Source organism: Otolemur garnettii, unplaced genomic scaffold, assembly GCF_000181295.1.
Source record: "Otolemur garnettii isolate 467f Iridium unplaced genomic scaffold, OtoGar3 scaffold00197, whole genome shotgun sequence".
In the NCBI taxonomy this organism is placed as follows: domain Eukaryota; kingdom Metazoa; phylum Chordata; class Mammalia; order Primates; family Galagidae; genus Otolemur; species Otolemur garnettii.
The window spans coordinates 107589-119841 of NW_003852592.1; the positions used below are offsets into that span (position 1 = coordinate 107589).

Sequence of the window (12253 nt, forward strand, 5' to 3'; positions counted from 1 at the left end):
TCTCTCTCTCTTTCTTCCTTTGTCTCATTTTGTTGCCCCCATAGAGTGCTCTGGCGTCATAGTTCACAGCAACCTCAAACTCTTGGGCTTAAGTAATTCTCTTGCCTCAGCCTCCCAAGTAGCTGGGCCTACAGGCACCTGACACAACACCTGACTGTTTTTAGACACGAGGTCACACTCTGGTACAAGCTGCTCTCAGTCTCCTGGGACTACAGGCACCTGCCACAGTGCTCGGCTAGTTTTTCTATTTTTAGAGGAGATGGGGTCTCGCTCTTGCTCAGGCTGGTCTCCAACTCCAGAGCTCAGGTGACTCCCCTGCCTCAGCTTCCCAGAGAGCTAGGATAACAAATATAGCCACTTCGCTCCGTCTGAAAGGCTGTCTGGATCAAACTGGTAAATCCAGGTTTTATCACCAGTAACAATATCAGAAAAGCATGTAGACTCGTGTCCGTGGAACCTGAACAGGATCTCTTCACGCCACTCAACATCAACACAGATCAGAGTGGGAGGCACACATCAGGGTGAAGCTTTCCCGACTCAAAGAGAATCATGCAGGATTTTGGACGCTGCGGGCAATTGAATCTGCCATTTCAATGTCCTTTTAAGGCCACTGAATTGCTTTTGCAACTATTTTCCCCACAGCAGCGATGTTTCCTCAGTCACTGCAGTTGCTAGACATACATTCCTCTCCTTGTCTTTCAGTGAAGTTTGGCCCCTTCTAAATTCTTGAGCCCATTGAAAAATTGCTGCGTGGGGAGGAGTGAGGTCCCTGAAAGCCCACTACGAATGCTTAAGGCTTTGAAACTTACTTATCTCGCTTTTAAAATCATACAAAACCATGACATGAAAGTGAGTCCTCCCAACTCCACAGCTGATGCCCACTGAGTTAGGCACAGACAGACGCAAATGGGGCCTCCGGTAACACTGAGAAGCTGAACAAGTTGAAACTCACAGGGTGAATCAGAAGGGATACCACTGTCAACCGTGTTCCTTGGAAGTGAAATAATGGACCATACCATAGTCTGTCTCAAAACTTTCATAGTGACCTTTGTCTGCTCTGATTCCAACAGATGCAGCAAAGATTGAAACTGGGTGGAACTCATGTTTCCAGTCCTGTGTTCTACACATATTTGTATTAGTGCTTTCAAAATTATCCTACACTCTTCAGAAATATAGAGTCCCCTTTGATTGCACTGAATGTGACTTAATATGAACTAAAACAAATTCAAGTTTCATTTTAAGTTTTTTAGGAGAAAGATAAACTAGATCCTTTGACTGACTGATAATGACAGGTTGCAATAGACTTCAAAGGAAAAAGATCATTTGGACCAGGAAGCGACATCCCTCCAATAAAGACTTGTTTGAAATCAACTTTACACTCAAACAACTTAAAAAAGTAAAAGTCACGTTTCAGTCACAAAGCTGCTAGCAAGGCAGGGCAGTGTCACATTTGTCATAGATTGGTAATATGTTTCTAATTTCTTAACAGCTATAATTAGTGTTTCTAAAAATTCATAATCCTTTCACAAAGCCTACTAGATTTGCCAGGGTCTTTTTAAGTAAACACAGAAAGGGTATATTTTGATAAGCATTAACTTTGCGTAAATAAGAATTGTTACTAATTCTGTTTCACCATGAATGCCTTTAAGTAAGGCATCTAAGAAGTGGTCCTAACCTGAGCATAGTGGCTCAGGTCTCTAATCCTAGTGAGACTGAGGCAGGTGGATTGCTTGAGCTTAGGAGTTTGAGATCAGCCTTAATAAGAGGGAGACCCTGTCTCTAAAAAAAGAAAAGAAAACAAACGAAAAGTAAGTGGCCCAAAACATCCAGAACCTTAAGTAAAGGTAAAATGCAACTAAGTAAGCGACTTTTGAATAATCACATTTTCAGCCCCTTTTATTCATTGTTAATTTGTAGACGAAAATCTGTCCTTGGAACTCATCTATAAAACCCAATCTCCAGTTCTCTGTGGAAAACAGCCCACGGCTTCAAGATGAAAAGAGCCAACTCTGACGACCACAAGTCTCAAGGAAGGAAGGGAGGAACTCCCCTCCCCAAAATATCTGCTGATCAGTCTTGACCCTTCAGAAAGAGTGCAGAAAGTGTGTCTGCAATTAGCCCCACTGGCATCCCCTGTGGTGTCCTGGACTGTGGCCGTGTCTCCTCAGTAGTCATTACAGTTTCCAATGAGCAAGGTTGGGTTGATCGATGCTTCACTGGTATACAAGACAGTAACAGAATGTCAGACTCTGCTTAAGAACTGTGAATGCGGCTCAGTGCCTGTGGCTCAAGTAGCTAAGGCGCCAGCCACATACACCTAAGGTGGCGGGTTTGAATCCAGCCCCGGGCCTGCCAAAAACGACGGTTGCAACTGAAAAAAAAAAAATAGCTGGGCGTTGTGGTGGACGCCTGTGTTCCCAGCTACTTGGGAGGCTGAGGCGGGAGACTCACTTGAACCTAGGAGTTTGAGGTTGCTGTGAGCTGTGATGTTACAGCACCCTACCCAAGCAGATAGCTTGAGTCTCTGTCTCAAAGAAAAAAAAAAAAAAATGAATGCTGGAAGATGGTGACTTTACCCTCCTTTGTGAATTAAAAATTATATTCCATTTGGTTAATAATTCATTTTGTTTAATTTGTATATTTTTAATGATATAATTAAAATTTAAAGTAAAATCAATTTTCCTTTATTTTCCTTGGCATTTGCAAGCTTGGCATTTTAGCTTTTTGTCTAAACCTTAATTTTCATTTAAAATTTATATTCTCTAATTTCACAATAAAAAGAGAAAAGGAGGCTCGGCACCTATAGCTCAACCGGCTAAGGCGCCAGCCACGTACACCTAAGGTGGCAGGTTCAAATCCCCAGCCCGGGCCCGCCAAACAACAATGACGGCTGCAACCAAAAAATGGCCAGGCGTTGTGGCGGGCGCCTGTAGTCCCAGCTACTTGGGAGGCAGAGGCAGGAGACTCGCTTGAGCCCAGGAGTTGGAGGTTGCTGTGAGCTGTGATGCCACGGCACTCTACCCAGAGGGACAGCTTGAGGCTCTGTCTCAAAAAAAAAAAAAAGAAAAGGAAACAATACTTAAAATGATTAGCTCTTACAATTAAGAATAATTTTAATCCAAAAACGGATTGTTTGAGCTACATGGTTCATGTAGCTGCTGGTTAAATTTCAGGTTAAATTTCCCTGCTACTTCCTCCAACCAGCTTTTATTTAAATAAATATGAAAAATTAGGTAAAAATTATTTCATTATATGGCACAAAACGGGTTAAGATATAAGACACCTTCAGGAAAGCTTATTGGATGAAAAAGGCAGAAGTCAGCAGACCACTGAGCAGTGACAGTGACACGGACAAAGAGCTCTCAATACACAGAGGGGTCCATTCTCTGGGCAGCACCGCCCAGTCCGGCTTACACAAGAGCCACCTGGTGGAAATGAAACTGGGAGATGAAAACAAACTCCTGAGGACATAATTAATGAGGAAACAATGCAGTTACAGAAAGCACTAAAATTAGCGGTGGGTACGCTTCAGGACATGGGAAAGGCCGTTAATTCAGTTAAAGAGTTGTTAACAGCAGCAATATCACAAATTCACCTGTACTGATAGTACATTTATCACAGGATAGAATCTAGGAGGAAGATACTCCAGTGGCTGAATTTTTATTTTTATTTCTTTTTTGCTGTTTTTGGCCAGGGCTGGGTTTGAACCTGCAACCTCCGGCACATGGAGCTGGTGCCCTACTACTTTGAGCCACAGGCGCCACCCTGAATTTTTATTTTTTAATTTTACAAAAATGTTCTCATCAAAATGGCTCCAGGATTCTGGCTTCCGAAGCTGTGTGTTTATTTCTGGCTGACTGTATCCCCAGGAAATCAGAGGTCTTCACAAGGTCAAGTCTCCATCTCTGGTTATGGTATATGTGTTCGTCCCTGCAGGCTCCCTGAGCCCAGACCTCATGAGCCATTTGTATTTGTGTAATAGACGGCTTGGAGATGCAATTACAACAAACAAAACATGGAACAAAAAAACTGGAAAAAGTCACAGGTGAAATGATTTTATGCAGACAGAGGTTTTTACAATGCTGTCCATGATTTAGTAGAATCAGGCGGTTGCTGCCGTATTGTTTAACAACAATCCCTTATGTCGCTCATTTTCTAAGGCTTCATTCCAAGGAGAGCTGCACACTATCACCTTGGTTTTGTGGCTGTTGACAGTCGTATTTCCTTGCTATGAAAGAAAAACAAGAAAAGAAGTAATAAAATTAATGAAATTGCAAAGTAATCACTAGCTAACATCATTAAATCACAGTCACGCCATGATTCTCAGTAGAGAATTAGTTTAGAATTAAGCAGTTTTATTTCTCTGGAGACTTATTCTATTTCATGGTCCTCTAATTCCTCGACACTGCTGTTCCCATTTTGATATGTTTATTATTATTATTTATGGATCAGGATTCTAACTTTAACATACAAGGTAAACATTAAGCAATTAAAGTTAATGCTCTGTAATTTCCTTATTACCCCCATTTCTACCTCTTAGTGCTCTTGTCCCACTACACGGATTCTGACTAGTTTTTAACTTACAAGCCTACGAGACTTACTGTTGAACATAATGTCGACAATATAAACCTTAAGAAAAACCAGATATGCAATTCTGTCTTTTTGTACTACTGAGAAATGTTTGTTGAAGAAAAACTGCCTCAATCTGAAACTGGAGAGAACACTGCGAATATCATTCACTACTTTAAACTTACTCAGCCTCTTCTTTTTAGTCTTTACAAGCCAAGAAAGAGAGACTATTTGTTTATGCTACTCTGGGTAGATCCAGACTTTTGTGACTAAAGAATTTTGGGGGTCTTCTTTAAGAAAAAGAATTTTGTTTGCTATTTCCTCTTCAACTGCCAGACTCTGTTGGGACAAGATACGTCATGAACCCCAGGAATGCTGAGACCCCCTGACTGCGCAGATCCACACAGGTACTCGGAGTCCAGAAGTATAACGGCCACAACACGGCCACAGCCGAATCCCCGAAATCTGTGAACACATCACATCAACGGGCAAAAGGGACTTTGAAGAAGTGATTAAGGTGTTGAGATGGGGACAATCCCCTAGACTATTTGGCCCAACCTAATCAGCAGGTCCCTTAAAATCTTTTTTAGGAACATTTCCTGGGTAAGTCCAGAGAGGGGGAGAAGTGGACGTGGAAGAAGAGTGAGAAAGACCTGGGGCTGCTGCTGCTGGGAAACTGAGAGGGGCCCCGAGCCCAGGAATGCGGGAGGCCTTCAGGAGCTGTGAAGACAAGGACACAGATGTCCCCCCAGGCTCCAGAAAAGTGGAACCTGCTGACACCCTGACGTTAGCCGGTGAGCCTGCTGTGGAACTTCTGACCCACAGAGGGCAAGACAGCATGTTCACAGTCACTGGCAGCCACCATGCTGTGGGCCTGTTACAGCAGCAAGAGAAAACTAGCACACCCTGCAAACACAGATTCCAATAATTTTGTGTCATTCCCATCAAAATATCAAGAGAGAAAAATACCGCACAGTGGGTTTATGATTGTATCTGCTCTATTATTCAGAATATTACTGATAGGGGATAACTTCTGAGTAGGGACAAATAAATACTTAATTCGCAAATTTTCCATATAGAATTTCAGCCTCTATATATTTTTAAAAAATGATCTTTAAATTTTTCAAAGTATCTTTTATTGTGGTCAAAGATATATAACATGTAATTTACCATTGTGACCACTTCTCAGTATACAGTTCAGGGGCCTTACACACAGTCACACTGGTGCGTAACCATCACCAGCTTCCACAGAACTCTTTCCATCATCCCACATTGAGCTCTGGACCCATTAAATAGTAACTCCCTAGTCCCCTCTGCCCTCAACCCCCAGGAACCACCTTTCTGCCTTTTGTCTCCGACTGGCCTCATGAGAGTGAAGGGGTGCAGTGTGCCCTGCTGTGACAGGCCCTTTCAGTCAGCAGAGTGCCTGCGAGGCTCCCCATGCTGCAGTGAGTGTCAGAGCGTTCTTCTTTCCAAAGGCTGAACAACATTCTATTGTAGGCACCACACCTTGTTTATCCATTCATTTGTTGAGGACATTTGGGATATTCCACCTTTCGGCTCTTGTGAATAATGCTGCTACGTTAAATTAAGTATTTTCCTATTTTGAACACGTGTGACGTGCAGATGATACAAAATGTAAAAGCAACAAAAGCATAAACATCTCACAGGGCGCTGAGCATTCATAAAAGGTGCTCAGTTTTCATTACCTAGTATCTCTGATAACCTTTTGCTACCTGAACTCAATTCCAGAAAATCTATTTTAACCATGCCTCCATATACAGTTCAGCACAGAATACACTTACCCAAGGAATACATTTCCAGCTGTTGTCTTAAACGGATTTTGCTTATTGTGTCATAAAAGTTGGGCTCTGACAAAGTTTCTTCTGTAGGTGGCACGCTGAATATCCTCATAATTTTCCTTTTGTTCCTAAAATACAAAATCAATGCAGAACAGAGGTTTCCATGAATGTCTACAGAACTGTGACAGTCTCCTGATCCTGGTGCTCAGAAGCTACATTACAGGGACTTGAAGGACAAGACACTCATCTTATTTTCTGTCTTTGTGAGATGCTTCCTTGGCACAAGTATTCTCTCCTTCACTTACAGTATGAATCCGTACACACACAGCCACGGGACTGTGGGAGAGAAAGTAGCCAAACACGTCTGCCTAATACAACACAGTGATGTTACCGCCGGTGTGATTGTCCCCAGTCTCCAAAGCCACATCTTGTATTAAAAAATGCACAAACACGAAAATATCTGATTTTTCCTCCCTCTCCCATCATCTAGATAAACCTAAAGTACTGAGTTAGAAAATAAACTGACAAGGGTACAAGTGAATCTTTCTAAGAGTAGAATGTGAACGTTTTAAAACAATAACTGAGAAAATGACATGAAGGCTCTCTTGACCAGTTTGATGGAAGTATTTTGGATTGCATGTGAAAACCCCACACTGTACCCTAGAAGTGCATTAATATACATAGCTACCATTCAATAAAAAAAAAACTGGATTTGAACAGACCTCAATTGAGGATAACAATGAATAACCATATTTCTTAAATAAAATAGCATTGCCTTTGTAGAGACATCATTTTAAAATCAAGAACAGTGTGCCTCTGCTTTTAAAAGAAAGCTGGAGAGGAAGCGGGGGGCTATTTTTAGAGGAAAGCTGTTACCTGCAAGTGGATCAGGGTCAGGGTCCGAGGGTGTATTCTCTCTCCACCCCTAGAGTTCAGGCAGCCCATGGTCCTGCTGCCCCAGGAGAGCTCAGCCAGGAGGGTGGGCTCAGAGCCATTCCCAAGGCCAAACCTGAATTATTTCTGGATTACTAATTATTAATACTTTGAACTATGTCATGCCTTTTATTTTTAACTTGTAGAAGATGTCCTGAAGCCTGCGGCTGTGATAAACACCCCAGTCTAACTAATAATTGCTTTTGATTTTCAAAGCACTCCTCACCTGTTTGTTTTCTGACTATACTTTGGGGAAGGGAGCCAGGGAGTGTGGCAGAACAGTTAAATTCAGCTTCAATGTCTGGAATTAAGGCAGGAAATATTTATCAAGGATTTACACACCTGGGACTCAAAGGTGAAAGACAGAGGACACTTGGTGGGGTGGACAGACAAGTACCCCAACGAAGAGAACAACAACGGGCAACCAAGGCCAACAAAAAAAAAAAACCAAAAAAAAAGAAAACCCCAAGGCCCAACAAAAAAGGGCCGAAAGGAAAAGGAAAGGCCTGGGCAATTCAAGGAAGGGCAACAAAAAAACGGGCCCCCCGAAAGGGGAAACCAAAATGGCCGAAAAAAATGGGCCAACCTAATATCAGAAACAAATTGGGAGATTAAAGCAGCCGGCCTGGCTGCTGAGAGATGCACTTATGCCGTTACTTACAGAAATGGTGTTTTCAGAGCCCAGTCTTGGTCACCAGGGCTTAAGGAGAGACCAGAGCAGGAACAGATAGTCTGATGAAATTATTTTTATGTGTTCAATACAGATTTTTCTTTAAAAAAGTACAAAACTTAGAATTGTCCAGGCTAGAATATAGTGGCATCATCATAGCTCACAGCAATCTCAAACTCCTGGGCTCAAGAGTTCCTCCTGCTTCAGCTTCCACAGTAGCTGGGAGTACAGTGCCTGTGGCCAATTTATCTACTTACAGTAGAGAGACGGTTTCGCTCTTGCTCAGGCTGGTCTCAAGCTCTCCACCTCAAGCAAGTCTCCCTCCTTGGCTTCCCAGAGTACCAGGATTACAGGCATGAGCCACCAAGTTCTGCCCAAATCAGTTTCTTAATTACCCTGAGAAACTAAAAACTGTACCTCTTGGCATACATGAAGAGCCCGAAACTAACGAGGATAACAATCAAGTAAACATTGGTGGCTTCGTTCCAGGCTTCGTGAACAGTGTAATCAATAGAGCCCTCATCTCCCATCACTCCGTAGGCTGAGGCCATGGGGCTGTAAGAGAGAAGAAGAAGCAGAGTTCTTTCCATTAATGACAGTGTGCCTGTCTGGAGAAGGGCTGGCACAGGTGGCCTGCTGGCCAAATCCAGTCCTCCACCTGTTTGTCCATGGCCCGTGAGCCAGAAGAGATTCGTATTTGTACACATAGGCCTTAAATGGCCATAGGTCCAGACAGCCCTCCGTATCCATGGATTCTATATCTACAGATGGAAAATATTTGGAGAAAAAATAATTTAAAAAATCCATGATGACAATTGAAAGTATAAATTCAAAAATAGAGTATCACAACTATTTACATAGCATTTAAACTATATTAGGCATTATAAGTTCTCTAGAGATCATTTTGATCATGTATGTAGGTCATAAGCAAATACTACAGCATTTTACACCAGGGACTGGGAATGTGTATGGATTCTGGTATTCCCAAGGGTCCCGGCACCAACCTTGCAGACACCAGGGAGGACTGTACCTATATAAATCCTGATCATGCTTCACAGCCCAGAAAACCTACAATAGTTACCACCTGGCCCTTTAAGGACCTGGTTACCGACCCCTGGTCTAGATAATCAGGGCACATGGCTCCCTTCCCCTCACGTTTAACTATGAAGAATGAAAACTCCTACCTGATGGTTAAATCTTGGAATAAAAAACATTATCACTAATAGGATAGGGGTAGAAATGTTATTACTGTTTCCAAATTGTAACTATCACCCAAATGGAAGCGAAGAATAACCCACAGACTGGAAGGCCTGGCTGAGGACTGGAGAGCAGGGCACCTGCCACAACAGCCTGGCCTGGCCAAGGTGGGACGGCCACTGCAAAGCTCCCCACAGGCCCCCAGACCCCTAAAGGAATGGAAACATCCTCAGCTTTATCTAGTTTTGGCCCAGAGGCCAATTTAGTTAAGAGACGCTATGGGATGAACAGCTACTTTTTGCTGTTTACACAGCTGCGGCTTCTACTCAAGGAAATGCATACTTTGGACATTCCCACAGAAAGTGATAACAGCAAGTGTATCAGATAGCAAGTACAAGAGTACTGATTCCTTACTTGTGTTTGAGAAGTTAATTAAATTTTGCCTTAAAGACAAAGTTCCTCCCTTGCGTTAGAGGGTAAGTCAAAGGAAAAGAACCTAATAAGTGAAAGAAATTCAGAGTGTTAGAATCTCTATAAAAAGGAAAAAAACAAAACAAATGTACTGTAATTTCTAAGAACAAGACACTTTCTAATACCAAGAAAAAAGAGTATCTGGAATGTCTAAAAAGTCGTTTTGCAATTTTTTTCTAAGCTGCCTAAAATAATAAAGGCATTGCAGAATTCTTCCACTAAAATACCTTGCAGTCCAGACTGTAAGCCTCCAAAAATATTCATTAGTGCAGATTTGGCTCAGTAAGTTAAGAAGAATGTATTCGGGGCAGAGTCTGGTTTTTTCTTCCAGCTTGCCTCTGTATAAAATGGAAGAAAATTCAGGAGAGGTCTGCTCCTAAGTCCATGGAGTTTCCCCCTTTCTGACAACTGTCTTTGTCAGATTTTTAGGGACATACTGTACTCATTCAGAACAATGTGAATATCACAAGTAGCCATTTAGCTTAGTCTCTGCCCACAGGGCAGGAGTAATTTCTCTAAAACATCTATCGGTGTCTGATGAATATGAAGATGTTGTGAAAAAGAGCCAGGGAACAAAAAAAAGAACTTACTTTAAATTACAAAAACTTATAGATGCAAGATAGAAATATATAGACTACACCCAATTCCTGGCTATCATAGCCTGGCTATGTAGCCTTTATTGATTCATCTCCCTTTTGACTTTTTGAGAGTGGGAGGCAGGAGGGTATCTGGCATGTTCAGTTTCAATTCTTATTCCTTAAAACTCGAGTTTTCCTGCATGATTACAATTTATAGCAAGTAATCAGCCTATATTACAGATGAAAAATTTTGGAACACCACACACTTTAATTGGTTTTATGATTTCTGGAATCTCAAATTGTTAGTACCAAAATGTAAAATAGCAATAACCACCACATTTGGGGAAAAAAAGAGAAGACTTTATGTTTTTGATTTGAGATGCTGAAGAAGGCCCAGGACATTTATACAGCCAAGGTGGCAGCTTTCAGGACTGGGAGCTATTAACACCTTGGGGAAGAACAAGGAATCAACATACAGCAATGGGTGGACATTTCACAGGTGCCACTTATCTGACAAATTACAGAAGTGTTTCTGAAAGGTTTTCTAGTGACTAAGTCAGCTGTTCTTAACCTGTGGGTCGTGACCCACAGGAACTGTATTAAAGGCTGGCACCATTAGGAAAGTTGAGAACCACTGGACTAAGTTGCTCTGAACCAGGCAAATTCTTCAATTTTTCAAAAAATTCTACATTTGTGCCACTCAATAGGTGGGGTATGCCTACCCAGAGCTTGACTTCTTCCACTCTTTAATTAAACATATTTAGAAAAGGATTCCTAAGCACTGCTGACCCTAATGGTAATATTTTAACATGAATTATACAACATATATTATACAACATCATTGGTACCCAATGACACCACTATCCCAGGGCTCCAGGGACATGCACTGGAGTTATTTTTAGTAATTGTGAAAGATGTGCACCGAGGGGAGGTCTTTCCTGCCCAGTCCCCTATCACGACCAATGGCATGACTCTGTGAGACCGCCAGGAATAAGGAATGGCCCAGTCCAGAGTCATAGTACCGAGCCCTGGCCCTCGAGTGGCCTGAACTATGACCCTGTCCCCTCCTCCCTGGCATGCCACAGGCTAACCAAGTGTACACACATACACCGGGTGCGTGGTGACTGCGCACCACCCAGCCTTCCTCTGGAGTCTAAAGCAAAATGCCCCGGGATGTTACCGCGGTTCCTTCATTCCTACCAAGTTAACGATTCAGAAAGATTACCAATATAACTAGTTATGTGCTTAAAGGGGCCTTCTGGACTGAGAAAACTGACCCTTTTTCACATTTTTCCTGGAATGTAATACTTGAACTACTTCAGTAAGGAGATGCTAGGATGAGCTGAATCAAGTCCCAAGGAAATACGAGTATTCAGACATCAAGTTGCCCAAATATGACCAAAAAAGGGGTGGTTTTAGGTTGATTAGCTTTTAGGTTGCTCGAGTGATTGTTGCACTCAAGTTGTAACTCTGGGGCTCTGATCCGGGCTCTGGATACCGTGTTTAGGTGGATCTGAAACTTAGCACTGCTTGGCATCAGGCCTGCAATGTTATCATTTTCGACTCTGAATTAGAACCCTGTCAGATTTCAAACAGTCCCTAAAGTTCCTGACAACAAAACCCACTGCATAAATAAACAGGATTTCTTTCTCTCAGCCCCGTGAAAGAAGCGCTCAAGGTTCGGGATCGTCCAGCAGAAGGGCCCAGGTCACAGCCAGGGCCGCGCCCGCTGATGCCACGACCCCTCCGGGAGGCACCGCGCTCCGCTGGACAGAAGCGGGCGGCGGTTGCGCTTCCACGACCTGCCCGCAGTCACACGGGACAGGGGGCGGAGGAGCCGGGCTGTCACACACCTCTGACCCCGAAACCCGAACTCTTCAACCGCGACCCCGACCGGGCGAGGCCGGCTCCTCCGGGAAGGAAACCGAGTCTGGCGGTGACACCGCGTCCTCCTCTCCGGGAAGCGGCCCGGAGCCCCCAGCGCCGCCGCAGCCGCTCGGGAGCCCGCTCCGCACAGTCCCGCCGACTTGCGC

The 12253-nt window shown here is 43.2% G+C and overlaps 1 protein-coding gene across 1 annotated transcript; it reads right to left on the reverse strand.

Annotated features, from left to right (window-relative positions):
- Positions 1-4039: 4039 nt before the first annotated feature.
- On the reverse strand, positions 4040-12253 carry SMIM19 (small integral membrane protein 19). The gene is made up of 4 exons (XM_003801067.3): positions 12074-12253; positions 8392-8529; positions 6375-6499; positions 4040-4228 (listed from the first exon to the last, which is right to left on the reverse strand). Exons 2-4 carry the CDS (start codon positions 8523-8525, stop codon positions 4164-4166), a joined length of 324 nt encoding a protein of 107 aa, XP_003801115.2. The 5' UTR covers positions 8526-8529; positions 12074-12253; the 3' UTR covers positions 4040-4163.

Excerpts from the sequence above, each read along its gene's own strand:
- SMIM19 (XM_003801067.3), bottom strand. The coding sequence starts at position 8,525 with ATGGCCTCAGCCTACGGAGTGATGGGAGATGAGGGCTCTATTGATTAC. Across the intron at positions 6,500-8,391 it reads CTCTTCATGTATGCCAAGAG|GAACAAAAGGAAAATTATGA; the intron begins GTACAGTTTTTA and ends TTTGTATTTTAG. Across the intron at positions 4,229-6,374 it reads GCTGGAAATGTATTCCTTGG|CAAGGAAATACGACTGTCAA; the intron begins GTAAGTGTATTC and ends TTTCTTTCATAG.